The following is an 18,967-nucleotide window of genomic DNA, read 5'->3' as shown; positions in this document are numbered from 1 at the left end:
TATGTAGGAAATATTATATTATACAATACATATATGCCTCTATCTACGGCATGTCTTTAAGACGTGCAAACTTATGATTCATCCTTAACATTAAATTGATAAGAAACTGATATAACAGATAAAAAATAAAGAATCTTTCTTTTATCACTTTTTCCTTTAAAAAAAAAAAAAAAAAAAAAAAAATGTAATTGGATATAATAGATAAGATTTAATTTTTCCTTGAGTTGTAAAATTTTTAATTTCCTTCTTTCAGAAAACATCATCCACTGCTCGGGAGCAAGAGACACAAATCGGCTGGTATGTCAAATAATCAGCTGGTTGACTCCTGTCTGTAAGTGTCTTTCTCTATGTTAAGTAAACTGATGGTAGATCGCGACAAATTTTTTCATACGCTTCCTCGATAAAAGATTAATGTTATCGTATATCATCTCATCTCGTAGTGTTATCCGATCCGTAAAAGCATTCATCGATCGTAATAATTTTCTCCACAATTATCATATTTTTAAAAAATTCGGATACTTTATGCTCTCTTTCCCTCTCTCTCTCTCTCTCTCTCTATAAATTTCTTAGATAATTTGTTCCTCATTTTACTGTAAAAATTTCGCGTAATTCAGAGTGTTTTCTACAATAAACTCCAATTTTACTCTCTGACGACTTTGACGTCAACTTTGCTTTGCGATAATTCAGACATAATTACGAAGTTGCTTAACATGAGAGATTAAAAAGCTTTTGGCGCGATAAGCGCTTCGGGACTACAGATAGAAAATAAAGTCTCATTGTCCGTGAATTTGCGGTAAAACTTTAACAGAATCTTAATTCGAAAGACTCTCTCTCTCAATGGAAATACAATATTTAATGCTGAAAATTGAAAAATTTCGATTACGATGACGTGTCTGGCGAAAAAGACAGTTACAATGACATTAAATCGCAAGTGGCGATAAGAACGAATCAGTTTTGTTAATTGTGCGACTAATCAACATTAGGCTGGTGAATCGCCGGATCGAGCAGAGACAGGAGCACAACATAACTCGCACTGAGATCACGCAGAGGTGACTAACATGCATTAATCACATGGTTACTCATGCTGAAACTGAGCGTACGATTAATTTCATCCGATTAATTATTATAAAATAAATTTTCCCAAATTGATATATTCCACGTAAATGTAGATTATAATTTACACATTACATTTACGCATCACGTACAAATGTATAATTTTGTTAAATTAATTTTCACATAACACAAATTTTCTACGAAATTTTCAATTTCGTGATAATGAAACTGTTAATACATTATCACTGATAATCACTCCGCAACGTGCAATAATGCGATTTTATCGCGATGCATAAACCGTTACGGACAACGCGTTCTAAATTGCGGTCCTAATTAGTACTAATTGACTCAACATTGTCGTGTAATTTATAATAACCAGCTAAAACTATAAGACGTAACGCGACGCTTTCAGAGTGAGTAACTTCGCCATCATCATCGACGCATGTCTGCGCAGTCATTAGCATGCCGGGATGACGCGACAGCGAGAAGGATCCTTGCAATTAGTAGCATTCTCCTCGAGATCATTATCGCGCCTAGTTGACGTATGCGTCGTTTTGTTTCGCTTTGTATAATTTGCATTTTGCTATGTATCAATCACGAAATGTCCCTCCTATATGCTTGTTATTTTTCCATCATTATATTATACTTCCGTGTAGTTTATGTATAATTTAGAATCGATTTTTCCTTAACGAGAAGTCTCAATAGTTTTGAAAAGAGAATAAGTATAGAACAAATTTTTTATTCTTCATACATTTAAGTAAAATTAATGTTTATTTAGAAGGAACTTTAAAAAAGCTAATTTTTTTTTTTTTTTGTTCGTTAACGAAAAATCAATCTCGAATCGATCAAAGAATTATGATTGCAAAATTCCATGTTTCGTTCAACCTGTATATATTGCGTGTGCTGTTTTAATATGACTAGTTTCTATTTCAGATATTAATAAAATATTGCTATATGAAATATTGCTATATATTGCCACTATTGTTTTAGAAAATAATATCTCCTGTGTAAAATTTGTGCAGCAGCTTTGTGTAGAGTGTGTATTCGGTAAAATATTTTTCTTTTTTATAAAAGTATTTTTTTAAACTATATATAGATATATTTTTAAGCTATACGAATTACTCGTTTTTAGACGCGTCCTACAGGAGAAAGCCCCCGACATGCCACAATACACGTAAGCATTCCACTCTGACTATAGTAATTTTCGAAATCGTGCAACATTATGCACTTCCGTCGATCCCTCATTTCTCTGATTTGTCTGCCGTAGCGGACAGAGCGACACGGATTACCATGGGAGTAACGGACAGGCGGACACCCACTCGTTGCACTCGTCTCATCTGTCCGTCCAGGAAGATCCGCTGCTCATTCGGACTCATAAGCAACAAACCTCTCAGCAAGTAAGATCGAATATCGTTAAAAAATTTTTTTATGCAAATCGTAATTAAATTTGCATGTATCTTCAATGATACTTGAATCGCTTGTGTCGAGTTATATGTACACGAGTAATCTTTTATTATATTTAGATTTGTACATTTGTTTTAATTCAACGACAATTAATATTCGTTTTTAATTTAAAAAAATATACATTAATAAAGGCGGATTTATATTCGATTAATTTTATTCATGTGTCATATATCGATACGCGCGATGCGAAAGCGGATAGGTATACACGGTGCGCTTTTCGTCCGGGAAAAATCCCGTTGAATAGAGGAGAGATTATATGACACGGTGCGCGCTTCCTCAGGTGACGACTGTGACGAAAGTCGTGCGCGAGGTTTCCCACATGGAGCCGGATCCGGGCGCGGTCAGTTACATGTCGGTGCCGTTAATGTCGCAAGACTATCAGCACGCGGATCCGCGCTACCCCGCGGACCCGTACATGGTCAGTTTCGATCATTACGACCCGTACCTGGGTTATCCGCCGCAGCCAGGTTATCCGGGGCCCCATGGCATCTACATGCCGCGCTCGCATTCCCCGCACAGCCCTCATAGCCCGTCGGAGCACAGCCGTGCTTCCCCGCCACACGGTATGTAACCGCAAATCCATATACAAATATTTACTTCGTAAATCCATTCTTGCTGCCATTTTCCTCCCCTTCTCAGATATCGTACAATATCAAGCGTAATTATATGCTCTTTTATGAATTTATTTTTTATAAGGAGAATAAGCAATCAAGCTTCTCTTTTTTTTTTAAATTTCTTCAAATACGGAATATTCAAAATATTTATTTAAATGATGTTTTGTTTAAAAATAAAATATGAGTAAAAAATTTTTTTTCCACATGAGAATAATAACAAAGAGGGAAAGAAATATTTATTTAAAATTCAGTGGCTACAATTATTAATTCGAACGATAATTTTTAAAGAAATATCAAAAGTTTTTATTTTAAATGTATGCGATAATTGTATATTATTTCAAATATATTACGATATTTTTATATCTTTATATAATAATCGTCTCGTGCGAAATTGCAAAAATAATTAACTTAATTTAATGAAAGAGAAACAAAAACAAAATCAAAGAAATAAATATATATCGTATATATATATATATATATATATATATATATATATATATATATATATATATATAAAAGAAATAAACATAAGACCTTTTCAATATTCTTATAATAGGAGAAATAATTACTCCGCAATCGGTGACTTTTATATGATAAATATTCAACGACAAATACATATTTGAGATATTTATTTCCGTCTTGTAAAAGCAAGTAAATATTTCAAATAAAATGTTTAATTATAAATTAATTTATAATATTGGTATAAACATTAGTAGTATATAAATAACAAATCAATGTATATTAAAGAAAATTCTTTCGACTTTGCTTATAAAATTACAAAGAAGATCCGTATCTTATACTTTATGTATCTAAAATAAAAACACAATATAAGTGATGGTTTTTCTTTCCGCAGAATATATGCGCAAGGGTGCGCCCTATGTGGAGGGTAGCTATAATGATATCGACCCCGGCTTAAACCCCGCTTTACAGGACCATTATCGCATTACGCCGAGTCCAGGTGGTCCTGGGGATCAGTATGGTACGTAGGAATTGCGACAAGTGCGATCGATAATTTTTCGTGGAGACGATCAACAAATTAAATTCTAACATGATCACGATTAGATTCACGTGATAAAAAAACCGTACGTCACCTATAAAATCGTACGAGAAAACATTCCTCGTCGTTGCATTTCGTCATAAGACATCGCATAATTCACTTCGATTATCTCTCACTGATCTGACTGTTTATTCTTTGTTATTTTATGTTAATTCTAGATCGAATCGGCAAAGATGATTTCCGGTGAATCCTCTCAACATCCTCACGGTTACATCCACTAGTTATTCTCAACTCGTCTCTCTTTCTCTATTTCTTTACTACATCTTTTAAAAGTATTTCGTTAAATATTGAAATGCGGATTAATGATATATATATATATCCTCCCCGAGTCTTTATTAATAAATGTAATATGACTTATATAAATGTATTATAAAGTTATTCATGTTTCATTAAATCCGTGATTAATTTAGCGTTCCTATTTTTCACGATTGTTACGTAAAGTCTGACAGATATCGTGTAAAATCGTTTAATCTACCATATGATACATTATCTTTTAATTTCTACTCGTGTGTGACATCGTTTTAATTCTGTGTCTCTTTTCAAATTTAAATAAAAAAGAAATTATATAATATATTCTCATAATATAAATATATCCATACCATTAAAACATAGTTAATAATCATTATAAATAATTAAATAATTATAAAAGATAATATATAAGAATAATAAAATAAAAGAGAGAGAGAGAGAGAGAGAGAGAGAGAGAATCGAAAGTTAATAATTAATAATATTTATGATATATTATATTTTTTAAAGCAAAAATATATCTCTTACAACGCGTTAGAATCTCTTCACATAATACGAAATGTAAAGATAAGCAGTTATCGCTGAAGATATGCGAAGTATGCGTTTCCGAGACCACGGAATCGAACGGATGACTCCGATAGAGAAAACGACGTTAAAATCGGAAGTTATATAATCGATTGCGTGACGTATATTTTATTTTAGACGAGAGCAAAGTTGCCTATGGATACGTGTCACCGTCGCCGTACGGGCCCGTGGGATACGGGCCCGCCGTGGGGGTCGGGCCGGTACCGAGCGACGTGCCCGGTTACGAGGAGGGCCACCCGGGGGTGCCCCTCACGTCAGGCGTGCCACCCGGCATTTTCGAGGACGAGGTGCATCTGCAACGGATGCAATCGCGTCATCCGGTGGTGCCCGGCATGGCGAGCCCCCTCGACGACGATCAAAAGTCCATGCGCTGGCGGGACCCGAACCTATCCGAGGTGATCGGCTTCCTCAGCAATCCCAACAGTATAATCAAGGCGAACGCGGCCGCCTATCTCCAACACCTGTGCTACATGGACGACCCGAACAAGCAGAAGACGCGCAGCCTAGGCGGGATACCGCCTCTGGTACAGCTACTGGATCACGACACCCTGGACGTTTACAGAAACGCCTGCGGCGCCCTTAGAAACCTATCGTACGGTCGCCAGAATGACGAAAATAAGCGCGCCATCAAGAACGCCGGCGGCGTACCGGCTCTTATCAATCTCCTGCGACGAACGTCCGACGCAGATATCAAGGAACTGGTTACGGGGGTACTGTGGAATCTCTCCTCGTGCGAAGTGAGTGATTTTTTTTTTTTTTTTTTTTTTGAAGTACGAAAATTTAAAAAACGAAGAGCGTTTCCTGTTCTATTATTATTCGTATCTACAACGTCGATAAACTAAATGTTGCTAATTCAGACTTGAAAAAGAGAGAAAGATTGCTATTATAAAATTCTTTAATTATACAACTCTAACTACATTGAGGTACTTTTATTGAAAAAGAGAATCGCGCTAATTTAGATGGACGATTGCAGGATCTGAAGAGGTCGATCATCGACGATGGTGTTACAATGGTGGTGAACAACATAATAATACCTCATAGCGGCTGGGACCCGAGCTCGTCGAGCGGCGAGACCTGCTGGTCTACGGTCTTTAGAAACGCGTCGGGCGTCCTGAGGAACGTCTCCAGCGCCGGCGAATACGCGCGTAAGAATCTACGGGAATGCGACGGTCTGGTGGACGCATTGCTTTACGTGGTACGTTCGGCGATCGAGAAATCTAACATCGGTAACAAGATCGTCGAGAACTGCGTGTGCATCTTGAGGAACCTGAGTTACCGCTGTCAAGAAGTGGAGGATCCCAATTACGACAAACACCCGATACAGTCGACGGTACAGAACAGGGTCACCGCACCCGCGAAAGGTGAGATCGGGCGGGAGATCTTTTAATAATCTATTATGTAGCCCAAAATCAGTTTTGGACATCCTATGAAAGGTTCGAGATACACAAGAAATGTCTAAATTTTCTTTTTAAAAATTTGGGAAAATTAATGTGAATTTTTAATTAGATTAAAGTTCATCTAAATTTAATCTAATTAAATTAATAATTAAAAATATATCACTGAAATTCTCATATAATTCTCACAACGATTTAAATTCATTCAATTAATTTTTTATTTTCACTTTTATTTCTTTCCGGAAAATTAATCGATAAATATATTACCGTATAAAAAATGTAGAAAAATTATTATGTACGCGAGAGTCGGAAATTAGACAATGTTATCTCTTATAAATCAATTAAATCAAGACTGAATAAACGTGCAATTAATATAATTTAGTTAAAAATTTTATTTCTTTCTCGAATTTTTGACGAGTCGCGTTAGATCGCTTAATTATTCACCATATTGAAAGTGACACGTGTAATTACTGACAAATCTAATGCAATCGTGAAATTTGCATAATCGATTATGAACATACTACTTTAAATAAATTGCAGTGATAGGGAGAGGAAAAAATATCTCTCGAGAGAGATTTGCTTTTGGAACGAATATGTTTTTCCGCAACATGCACGAGTCTCCCTCGGTATGCATGTAGATGCAGTTCATTATATGTGCGTGTATGTGTGTTGTGTATAGACTGAGAGGAGGCACAAATGATTCACCCCTTAAACCAACCATAAAATTAGATCACAAGGAGATACGCAGCCTCTCTGCCGCGGATACTCTTTTCTAGCTATCGCGCGAAAGTATCATGTAAATATGTTGCTTTTAGATAAAATTTATTATCTTACGCTAAGTTTTATAATTGTATTAAATTTAAACGAAATATATATAATTTTTCGAAATGTCATTAACGTACACATTTATAAAATTATTTTATAATTATAATATAATTCTCTCTTTCTATTTTTTCACATTTCTTTGCATTTAAAGCTCTAAAATTCCTACAATTTTCATCTAAAATATTTATGTATGCAAAAGTCATTAAACATTTATAATTACTCTTCAACATAATTAACATAGCTTCCGATGAAATTATAGTCAATCTTATCAAAAACTCGTATTTCGCGGACACTCGGTCTAATATTTTATGGTGCAGTAGTTGTAGATAGTTAGTTTATATAGCGTATTGAAATTTGATTAAAACTTTCGGATCGATTTATCGGAAGTTTTCAGATGGCGCGAGGACGAAATTAACTCCGCAAACCGTAAATAACGTACTTAGAAAAGTGGTGATAGTAAAACGTTATAATCAAGAGAATAGATAGTTTACGTAGAGATAAATTTATGTTTCAAAGAGATATTTTTTATAATTAATTTATTATAACATTATCTTTTGATTTCTACCAATTAATTTGCATTTTACTATTTTAGAAACGGATAGATATATACAGTGTGTCCAGAAATATATATACACAAAGACAACCCTGTATTTGTATATCTTTGTTTGTACTTTTTATTTTTACCTTCTTATTTTTTTGAGATAATAGTTCATTATATACGAATCCTATAGAAAGATTTTTTTTAATATAATTTATGAATCTTATCAATTCTTTACGAATCCTAGTTCAGCATGGATTAAACTGTGTTTCAATCTTTTTAGCATACAGTTTATGTCAAGGTAAGCCCCCTCTTCCTTCGATAATTAGTTTTCACTCAAAGGCATAATTGTTGCATGCTTTGCTTTGTTACATCGTTAGCTAAATTTATATATTCCTGTAATTTTTTTGTTTTTGTTTTAATTTTGAAGTCGTAATTATTATCTTATCGAGCAAATAATTTATATTTCTGCATACACTGTCTATTTTGCGCTAAAATTCAATGTAAAATTGACTGACAAATCAAACGAGCTTGTTGTAAAAAGTATGGCAGATAGTTTACAGTTTCATTTATAATTTCTTTTATTAAGTAGATAAATAGTTTATTTAATTTAGTAGGTTAGCTAGATAGAAATATAAAAATAGAATTTCGACATCTTAGGAACACATAAGTCGAACTTTTCTCGATATTGATCAATATTAATCAATATTGTTCTAACTATATTGCGATTATCGTAGAATAGGCAATAAAAGAAATCTTGTCAAAAAATAAAAGCAACATTCAATAATTAACTACAAATAAATATGACAAACTCAGAAAGGAAAATCAATAAAATATATATATACATATATATATATATCTCGTGATTTTATAATTTTTTTTATATATTTTCTTACAATATATTAATATAAATTCTCTGTCATTCTCTGCTTTAGGTGAGAATCTGGGTTGTTTCGGCGGTAGCAAGAAAAAGAAAGACGGTCAACCGGTCCAAAAGGAAACCACCGCGTCACGTACGACAAATCCGCGAACCGAACCAGTCAGAGGAATGGAATTGCTCTGGCAACCGGAAGTGGTTCAATCGTATCTTAGTCTTTTGCAAACATGCTCGAATCCGGAAACACTAGAGGCTGCAGCCGGTGCCTTGCAAAATCTCGCCGCCTGTTACTGGCAGCCGAGTATCGAAATTCGCGCGGCTGTTCGCAAAGAGAAAGGTCTCCCTATATTAGTGGAACTCTTAAGAATGGAGGTATGAATCACACTGTGTATTAATATTGAAATATAATATATATTATAGAGAGTAGATATAATTTTTAAAATATAATACATATATATATATATATATATATATATATATATATATATATATATATATATACACACACTAAATTTTAAATTATAAATTACATTATCGATTAAAAGTCAATTTAAAAAATTATTAAATATTTTTTCAATTATTCAATTATTATTTGTATCATATCGTAGGTGCGCCATTAAATTAATATCTATCGTTTTATGTATAAAAATATTTTAATAAAAATTTCTGACATTTATTTCTACACATTTTAATTATATTCGTACTATATAAATATTGATATAAATTATTGATAATAATTATTCAAAATATTTTGAGTTATATATTTTGCCCCATCTCCCAAAATAATTTTAAACTTGTCACTCATAAACGATTTCTGTGACCAGGTGGACCGAGTAGTATGCGCGGTCGCGACCGCGCTCAGGAATTTGGCGATAGACCAACGCAATAAGGAACTAATAGGCAAGTACGCGATGAGGGATCTCATTCAGAAACTTCCGTCTGGAAATAATCAGCACGATCAGGGCACGAGCGACGACACGATCGCCGCGGTGCTCGCCACATTAAACGAGGTCATCAAGAAGAACGCCGAGTTCTCGCGGTCATTGCTCGATGCCGGCGGTGTCGACAGACTAATGAACATCACTAGGCAACGCCAGAAATACACACCACGTGTCCTTAAATTTGCAGGTAAGAGCACGAATTTAGATTGAGATAAATATTCGATTATACGTATATGCGAGTCAAATAATCGATTTGATTAATTGTGATTCTGATTAATTAAAGTTATTCAATTTATACGTATTTTTAGGACAAGTACTCTTCACCATGTGGCAACATCAAGAGCTACGAGATGTGTATAAAAAGCATGGTTGGAAGGAACAAGATTTCGTCACGAAAACCGTCGCCGCCAGAAATTCAGGGCCTAATTCACCCAATAACGCTAACAGGTAATTATCGCTCATAAATACAACTATAAATAAAATTAAATAGGTACAAAATATAGTCAAATCTATCTATGAATAATTAGATATCAAAATTATAATATAAAATTATCGACTTAATATTTATAATCAAAAAAATGTTATTCCGTAAATCGTGTGTTGTGAATAGATGACCAAACAAAAACTTTTAGTTAATTTTAAGTATTCCTTATTATACATTATTTAAATTTTATATTTTTGTTAGTACATTTTATTTTTGACGAATTTTATTTATATTACATATTATGATATTTATGATGTTGTTTCGAAAATGTCAAAAATTTAGTATGCCAATTAAAAATATTATTATATTATCATTTTTAGATTCATTTGATTTTTTTGAGTATAAATTTGTGTTTTGTTGGTACTTTTTTATTTCTGAGACTCTGCTCTTTTTTTTATTTTCCTTTTATGATTTTCTATTTTATTAAATTTATTTCGTGATTTTTGTTATGTGGAGTCTCTTCATAAAATTTCTCCGACCATCTCGATTCTACGTTAAAATACAGCTACGATTGCAGCACTCTGAATCGACCAATGGCGAGCCAGGGAAGCACAAGATATGAGGATCGAACAATCCAGCGAGCAAATATGAATTCGAATAATGTCGGTCGACCTACTATATATCAATCAGTAAGTAACAATAACTAACAGCATCACTAAATATAAATACACGTCACGTAGAGAGAGAATATATTGTAGTATAGAATATTATCGAGAGAAAAACATACACGTGCGCATAATATGCAAATTAAATCGCCGGTCTTAAAGAAAATTTTACATCGACTGATATTTAACAAATAGTAAAGAGCACTCGTTTGAAAATTTATAGCTATAAAAATATTCAGTTTTTTAATTAATTAAATTTCATGTTTAAAATAATCGCAATATTACGAGAATTCATTTGCATTTTAATTTTAAATGTACATTTTTTTATTATTACCTTCAAAGAATAGTGAATTTAATTATTATTGCTTTGAAAATATTACGGTGAATGATGAAATTTTATTCTATACATCTCGATTATTCGTTGCCATCATAGTTCTTCCATATTTTCCATGAATTAAATCGTCGTAATCTTTTGACATCACTTCTTTACCGGATATATCGTACATTAAACGTTTATATCGCATTTAACTCTGCTTAGATTTGTAAATTGTTGTGCAGAGATAAAAAGCAGTTAGAGATCCACGTAAAATGAGATTACTTTGTGGCGCAATTAATTGTGCCAAAATGAATGAATGTCACTACATAATTTTTAGCTACAATAAATATGTAATAACTGTAATTTGTCAAAGATACCATCGTACACAATTTAATTGAATAATTCGTGTCAATGTGACCAACTTTCTATATTTTCGTCGATATTTTACATCTTGCAAAATTTTTATTTTCGTTACGCAGACTTTTTGTTAAAGATGAGTAACGCCAAAAAAAAAAGAGAGAGAGAGAGAGAGAAAAGACAAATTGTATACACCAAAATGTGTGTGAACACTTTTCGATATAATAAACGTTACTATATACATTCAAAAATTAAAAGTAATCATCATATATAAAGCACGTTCACACGATATTTAGTAGAATGCGAATCTGATTGTATAAGAATTTACACAATATTTATGCAAAACATTCACACGAATTACCGCATGAAACTGGACCAAACTCCCTTTTTAATAACGTCGCGTAGTCACTTTCTAAATGCTGAAACTTTTTGCACGGTTTTAATAACAGTTTTCCAATTACTAATTAAGTTAATTACAAAAGAGAAGAAGAGATATCGCATATATAATCTTAGAAACGTACCGCGCAATGTTACTATTAACGGTTATAGGTCTAAAGCGCAAAGATATTCAATGTATTCGCATCATTTTATACACTTCTGTCTCCGAAGAAACGCACAATATTATACACCAACGATAAAAAAAATCATTAATGAAATCACTGCCTAAACGAACACCTTCATACATTAATAGCAATTATATATTTTAATCTTTAGCGAACGACATATAAAAAAAAAAAAATGGTTTCATATATTAATTTATTAATTATATAAAATTATATATACAAGTATTATGTCTCTCTGAAATTAGAAAGCGAATTCAATTTACGATTCAATTTTTAGTCTGTCATACTGTTTAGTTAGATTTTATTAGCGAAATATAACATGTATTTACAACTAAATTATTATGTAATCTATGATGACTCACTTTATTGTATACCCGATTTTGTATATAAGTCTAGAAAATTACTGATATATATGTAAGTTAAAATACGCAGATTTATAATTGATATTCAACACTAAACATGCTTATACAATGCCATATAGGATTAAATAGATTAGTATTTTAATTTTTAGACTTACTATATTATCCTTTTTCTAACTCATTGTCAGTATATTTTGTGAAATTTTTTTTTTTTTAAGTGATATTATAATGTAACACATCTTCGTAAATTTTCTTTTAATTTTCTAATTTGTCAATGACGTAAGAATATATTATTCAATAAAACTTGAAGATTTATAATATAAAAAGATAATATTAATGTAAAATCTCATTTATATTTTATCACACATAAAAGAATAAAACCACGCACATTATTCATTCTATCATATATAATTTTTATAGTAAACGCATACACACACACGTCTTCATAAACTTTATATCACGTGTATTTCATCTATGCATTACTCACGTCGGAACATTTATATTCTGAATAAAATTATATTTAGAATACTAGAGCGCAGTGTGTAATAAAAAAAGAATACGATCACTTGAAAATATGTATATTAGCTAGCTTCTATATATACCTAATTGCAAATAAAGGTCACATATCACATCTGCACGTAATCTTGCCTAGACATTACAATGTACTCTCGATCATTTATTTAGAAATCAAGAAATAAGAGATAATCAAAAAAAAGATTAGCGAAAGATGATTGTAACTAATATTTATTCGTAATTTTTTTTTTTTTTTTTTTTTTTTTTTTTTTTTTTTTCTTTCAAAATGATAAAATTTGCTCCCTCGAAAATTGCTTGAGCAAAACCGTCGGATATGAGAATATTTGATCGATATATCGAGAGTACACTGTCTATAAAATATCCCCCAAAGTGTCTAAGCTTCTTTCAGCGTCCGAAGGTTCTAGGCGCCGCGCGGTTCTCTCCCCCACCTTCGCCCACCCCCCCTCGCGACCGGCGAACCTGGCTAACCGTTGGCTTGTGTGTGTTGCAGCAGCCGAAACCCGGTGAGCCGCTCTACGCGCAAGTTAACTTGGAGAAGAAAAAGAAGCGGCAGTACGAGCTGGGGGTGGGCCAGGGTGGCCAGGTGGGTCAAGTGGCCGGCGGTAGTGGTGGCGTCGCGATATCCGGTGGCGGTGGCGGTCAATGGATGCCGGACGGGGTTGGAATGGTACCGGATGGCACCGGTGCCCCGTCGGTGACGTCGACGGTGGCTAATCAAGTGCCACCGCCGAGTTCGACCGCCGCCGCTGCCGGCGATTCCTGGGTATAACGCGCCCTACGAGCGGGTTCTACGCGGGACCGCCAGAAGGATCTCGCCAGGAACCTCGAACAGCTGTTGCTGCCGCCGTCGCCACCGCCGCCGTTGCCTCTGAATCTGTCAATGTAGCGGACCAACGGGACGGTCGAAGGTCCGAACGAAATCCGGAAGATTTAAGCTTATCGAGGACGATCGCGTTTTTTCCGGAATATATAACAGGGACACACGGGACTCTCTGGCGTAGACTCGAGAGGGACAACGTGGGGATTTTATTTATTTGAGAAAAACGTTGCGGGAGATAGAGAAAATATTCGATGTGGCACGCTTTCAGATGAGAATATCGAGAATCGGAAGTAAACTGAAAGTACTCGAGTAGAGTTTCTTTGGAATGTTATTGAGAGCGAGTGGTATTAAATGCGAAAGTAATCTTAAGTATGTTGACGAAGCGTTTTTCTCCGAAGGAGAAGGAAACGTCAAATATTATTACGCTTTGCCGTTGGAAATAAACGTCCATGTTATAATTAGGAGGAATCTCGAAGATGACGCGGATTTAACGGGATTTCATTTAATTAACGAGATGACGAATGGCAGCTAAGCTAGGATGACTAGGCAACTCGAATAAAATTGGAAGTGAAGTGTACATTCATTTCCGAAATTAAAGATAATTTACAAAGGAAAATGTATATATAAAATTGCAGCTGATGAGATTTAATTGATCGACGATGAACGAACGAAAGCGAATCGAGAAAAAGGACGAAGATATAAAAAATCGCGCTGTAAAAAAAATTTTTATGTTTTAATATCTTTTTTAGTGCTAGTAAATCGAGAATACGCACGAAAATACGACGAGTAGATTTGGAAGATCCGTCTGCTCGGATAGAAACTGAAGCGATGAATCTGAAAATCCGATCGCTAATAAATCGCGAACGATCGTTCTATCTTGCTTTCAAGGACGTAGAAACCCTTTCTCCACGATCTCTCACATCGTCTTATAACGGCACTGACTTTAAATAGCTGGGAAAGGAGGAAGGGGATTGAGATATTAAAAAGGCTCGTGCCTGAGATAAATTAAAATATCTCGAACATATTTTGATTAAATATACTTGAATTGCAAGAGAGAGGAGGAGAAGCTTCGATCGATCTTGGAATTGGCATTGCGCTAACGCATTTTTCGCAAAATCGAAAGGGAACAAAGAACGAACGAGTCGTGCCCACCGAATATACCGATCCGGCAAACGCGAAAATCCATCTGTGGATGCATCCGCAATCTCGATATACGATATTAACGAGAAAGAGAGAGAGAGAGAGAGAAAGTGTGAGTGTGAAAAAAAAAAGAGAAAGAGAGAGAACGACATCGTCCAACCACATCCGCAGCAGTAGTCGCACTAATGGCTCTAAATACCCTCATTGCACAATTCTAAATTAATATATATAACTGCGTAAATATATTATACATACGGCACCGTATATATACACAAGCACATAAACACCAGAAACGTATAAGTGTATATTTTAAGGTGATGTGTTAGAGGCGATAAAAGAAAAAGAGGACGTATACCGATCATCGCGAGGTACAGGCTAAGGTGCTAAGAATAGGCATGTCTATGTAAGCATTATAATAAAAAAAAAATAATAATAATAAAAGAAGAGATAGAGAGAAGCGACTTGAAAGAAGGATCACCCGTGATTTTTTATGCAACTTGATAGTTTATGGGGATATATATTCCTTTTCGTAGAACATACGCGCGTAGAACTATTAAATTGAACAAGCACGATCGCAGGACACTTTTCGGTGATTATTACAGTTATTCGACGAATTATTCGATGATTATTATAATCATGATGACGACGTCATTATTCAATAGCTGTTGTAATTATTCGATTGGATTTGAATTTGTCTCGAGGTTCTTGCACAATTCCCGCGAAAGAGAGTGGCATTTAATTTAAAGAAAAAAGGATGTATATACCTCCGTTAGCGCAATTATGAAGAAATATCGTAAAAATCGATAAATAATTAATCTCGTTACCATTGTAAGAAAGATTGCATTTGCACACTTGCTTCTTTGTAATACTTGAATGCCCACCAATCGTCGTACGTATACGAGCGCCTATTATAAAATATACAAGACATATATATATATATATATATATATATATATATATATATATATATATGCTGGCGACACACTGATACAGAGTTTAGCGTATATGACTGTATTATGTAAACTTTGAGGCTGTGGGTGTGGCACAAGGATGCTGATTTATTACGAGCTGCTGCACTTTTGCAACGCGTGTGACTTTGAGAAATACACTTTTAAAGTGCGTATGAATCCTGTTCTCGTGCACATAAAAGTTGCGTGTATCAAGATAAAGGGACAGACTGTTATCGCGTATACGCGAGCTCATGTCTTATCAAGTCGCGTTATATCGTCGAACGGCCAAGATATACGTGTTAGATTTAATTTTATTTATATTAAAAAAAAAAAAAGAAAAAAAAGAAAGAATTGGACAAACATGTAATTTAAATTATACATAGAGATTTAAATGATGTATTTTACATTAGAGAGAGAAAAAAAATATATATTTTATTTTTTTGTACATTTTACATATTTATTTTTTATACGTTTTTTTTTTAATTTCTCATATATTTTATTTTATAAAAATGTCGTATTGATCAGAGGCATTAGTAGAAAGAATATCATACTTTTTGCTCTTTCTGATAATTTGAAAATTCCACGCAATATTGCTCTACACAAATAAATTATTTGAAAAATGATCAATATATATATATATATATACAAATTATTAAAATATAAGACATGAAAATATAAATCGGAATAGATCTCAACAAATCAATACAGCAACATTATTAATTAATAATTATCAATGCTATTAATGCGCTATTGATCCATTATTAATATTATAATATACTGTATAATGTGATAGGACGCGAGCTCATGTGACGTGATAATTGTGAATCTTGATATTTTGTCCTGGAACGCAATCCGCGATCGATCAGTGGCGCCCGAGAGCCATTACTATTGCTAATGACACAATTACCGTAGGTATAATTAGCGAGCAAGAGACCAATGTACGTCAAGCCCATGAACACGTGTGGCAGCCACAATATCGCATGCGAGTATAACGAGAGAGAGAGAGAGAGAGAGAGAGAGAGATTATGTTAACGTTATTCGATGGTTACGAGAGGTGGCATATTAATTAGTCGATATACATATTATAGATATAAAATATATCCCTGTTCTCTATTTCTTAAAATAATATTACGACAGTTGATCAGAAAGAGAGGAACACACATGGAACAATAGCTTCTCTCCGTAAAAATCATGCCAGACGACGGTCGTTTATCCACGATCAACCTTTCTCGTCGTGTCGATTGTTTAAAAACTATTATTAACATTGATGCCACGGCAAAGTCACGTTTTCGATCGCGCGAGAAAATAGGATTGCGTCAGAGTCACACTGTTTTAAAAAATTATGTAGTATATATATTTTTTTTTATATATATATAAAAATTCTTACATTACATTATAATTTAGATATATAACAATTATTAATCTACGAATATATTCTGAATTATATTGTAATATAAGAATTGACATTCTGATAACGCCTATGGAAATTTCAGTTTCGATTATCAATAATCGTTAATTAATGTTGAGTTAATAAATTTCACACGACGAGATTAGTTGATACTGTCAAGGGGGACGATTGTCGTCAGGACGACTGTATAAAAAAAGCGTTATTCTATCACATACTACGCACTTTATTCCGTAGCGATGTTCTCGAGGGGAATTGAGCGCAGAGAAATGTGAACCGTACCATCCGTAACGTATATAGAAATGGAAATGTTGGTGGTGAGTTTGTGGAGAGGTGAAATTTATTTCCTATATAATTTAATTTTTGTACAGTATTTTTATATTACCGCACGACAAATTTTCTACGAAGATTTTATCAGATAGTATCTTAATATAATACGTATTATATAAATCTTTAGGGAAAGATATATATACATATTATTCGCGAAAATAATTCGATAATTATAATTATTCGATTATTATAATTATTTGATGTAAGCTGTTTATATAGATATTTTTTTTCAAAACGCGTTATATCTAGTTTTTTTTTTTTTTTTTTTTTTTTTTCTCCCAGAAACGAATCAAATTTTACGAAGAGTAAGATGGTTTAATTTATTATTCCTATATTTGCCGTGTATTCTTCATTCGATAACTCTTGTACATTTTAGTTTTAAGATATTATCCGAAATATATTTCCCTTATTTTGAGCTAAAAAAAAAAAAAAAAAAAAAAACAGGTTTTAGCAATTTCCGAACAATATACGATCATTATTTTCTTTTATGCAATCCTTTTACGTCATCATCTCGTGTCTCTCGTTTTGCGCTTTTATTTCTCCGATTTTTTTCGTTCGACTAAATAGAGTTGCCGAACAAACAATCTGGACATACTGTGGAAAGCAATATCCGGTAACATCGCGGGTCAACTCCATACGATCATTTCCATCTCGGACGACGGGCGGATGTCACGTGTTATGCGCAAGTTGAAAAAAAATATCGTGAAATCGTACTCTCGAACGAGCTGACTGATGTCTCTCTCCGGTTAGATGAGAGAGAGAAGAGGAACCTTCGAGCTTATCGCTCGCTCGGACTGGCTAGCAGATCCGTTGCGCTCGTGATAACACAGCGTGATTTTTAGTAAGTGCCATACGTATTATATACCGATACTTGGCGTGATCCTTAGAAGATTTTGGACCATTTGACAGCGAGACACGATGTAGTCTCGAGGTCGATCGATCGCACCGGCACTCATTGCTCGTGTATCTTTACTCGAATCGCTTCTTTTCCTCCTTATATAATAATTGATCCGCGAAAGTAAGCATTTTTTACAAAACTTTTTTATTTTTCTAAGATTTTTAATCAAACAAATTTCGAAGTTCTCAAACGCATGCTTAAATTTCATATTCTTTGAAAATCACTGGGAAATTTTAATATGCAAGAAATCTAGAGTTATAAATTCTATTGTAGTTAACAAAATTTTTTTTTTTTATATAAATATTTTTTATTCTAAAATATAAACTCCTTTTTTAAAGGGATAATCGCAATTTTTTTTTTCTTTTAATTTTTCTTCTGAAAGGTTGTAGATTTTTAAATAAAAATTTTCATACAAGAATATTACAGAAAAAAATCTCACAGACAAAATATCGCAGATGTATAATTGAAAGTTATTATTAATTTAATTATGAATATAAATTCGCGTGTATAAAAACATTCTTGAAATATGATGGAAGCGACATGATAATCCTAACAGCTGATAAAAAATTTCGTGTGCATTCGAGTGTCGAAAATCCCGTGGGGAAAAAAAAA

The 18,967-nt window shown here is 33.5% G+C and overlaps 1 protein-coding gene across 8 annotated transcripts in view; it reads left to right on the top strand.

The window, feature by feature from the left end:
• Nucleotides 1-17,886, top strand: part of P120ctn (adherens junction protein p120) — a 36,103-nt gene extending 18,217 nt beyond the window's left edge. For 2 of the 8 annotated variants that reach the window (XM_070292963.1, XM_070292961.1), the window contains 13 exons: nt 254-331; nt 2,186-2,227; nt 2,321-2,450; nt 2,798-3,080; nt 3,985-4,110; nt 5,137-5,756; nt 5,993-6,380; nt 8,060-8,077; nt 8,712-9,025; nt 9,478-9,781; nt 9,903-10,041; nt 10,584-10,707; nt 13,303-17,886. In XM_070292963.1, coding sequence (XP_070149064.1) covers nt 300-331; nt 2,186-2,227; nt 2,321-2,450; nt 2,798-3,080; nt 3,985-4,110; nt 5,137-5,756; nt 5,993-6,380; nt 8,060-8,077; nt 8,712-9,025; nt 9,478-9,781; nt 9,903-10,041; nt 10,584-10,707; nt 13,303-13,581 — 2,799 coding nt within the window. In that variant the 5' untranslated portion in view covers nt 254-299 and the 3' untranslated portion in view covers nt 13,582-17,886. Of the gene's footprint in view, nt 1-253; nt 332-2,037; nt 2,101-2,185; nt 2,228-2,320; nt 2,451-2,797; nt 3,081-3,984; nt 4,111-5,136; nt 5,757-5,992; nt 6,381-8,059; nt 8,078-8,711; nt 9,026-9,477; nt 9,782-9,902; nt 10,042-10,583; nt 10,708-13,302 lie in introns of those variants that run through there. The other 6 variants (XM_070292968.1, XM_070292965.1, XM_070292964.1 and 3 more) reach the window with 6 other exon arrangements.
• Nucleotides 17,887-18,967: the final 1,081 nt, after the last annotated feature.

This window comes from Polyergus mexicanus, unplaced genomic scaffold, assembly GCF_030449975.1.
Source record: "Polyergus mexicanus isolate NDT 795.1 unplaced genomic scaffold, iyPolMexi1.0 SCAF_3, whole genome shotgun sequence".
Taxonomy (NCBI): Eukaryota; Metazoa; Arthropoda; class Insecta; order Hymenoptera; family Formicidae; genus Polyergus; species Polyergus mexicanus.
Note: the sequence above shows the minus strand (reverse complement) of the source record. Positions and strands in the feature narration are given on the sequence as shown.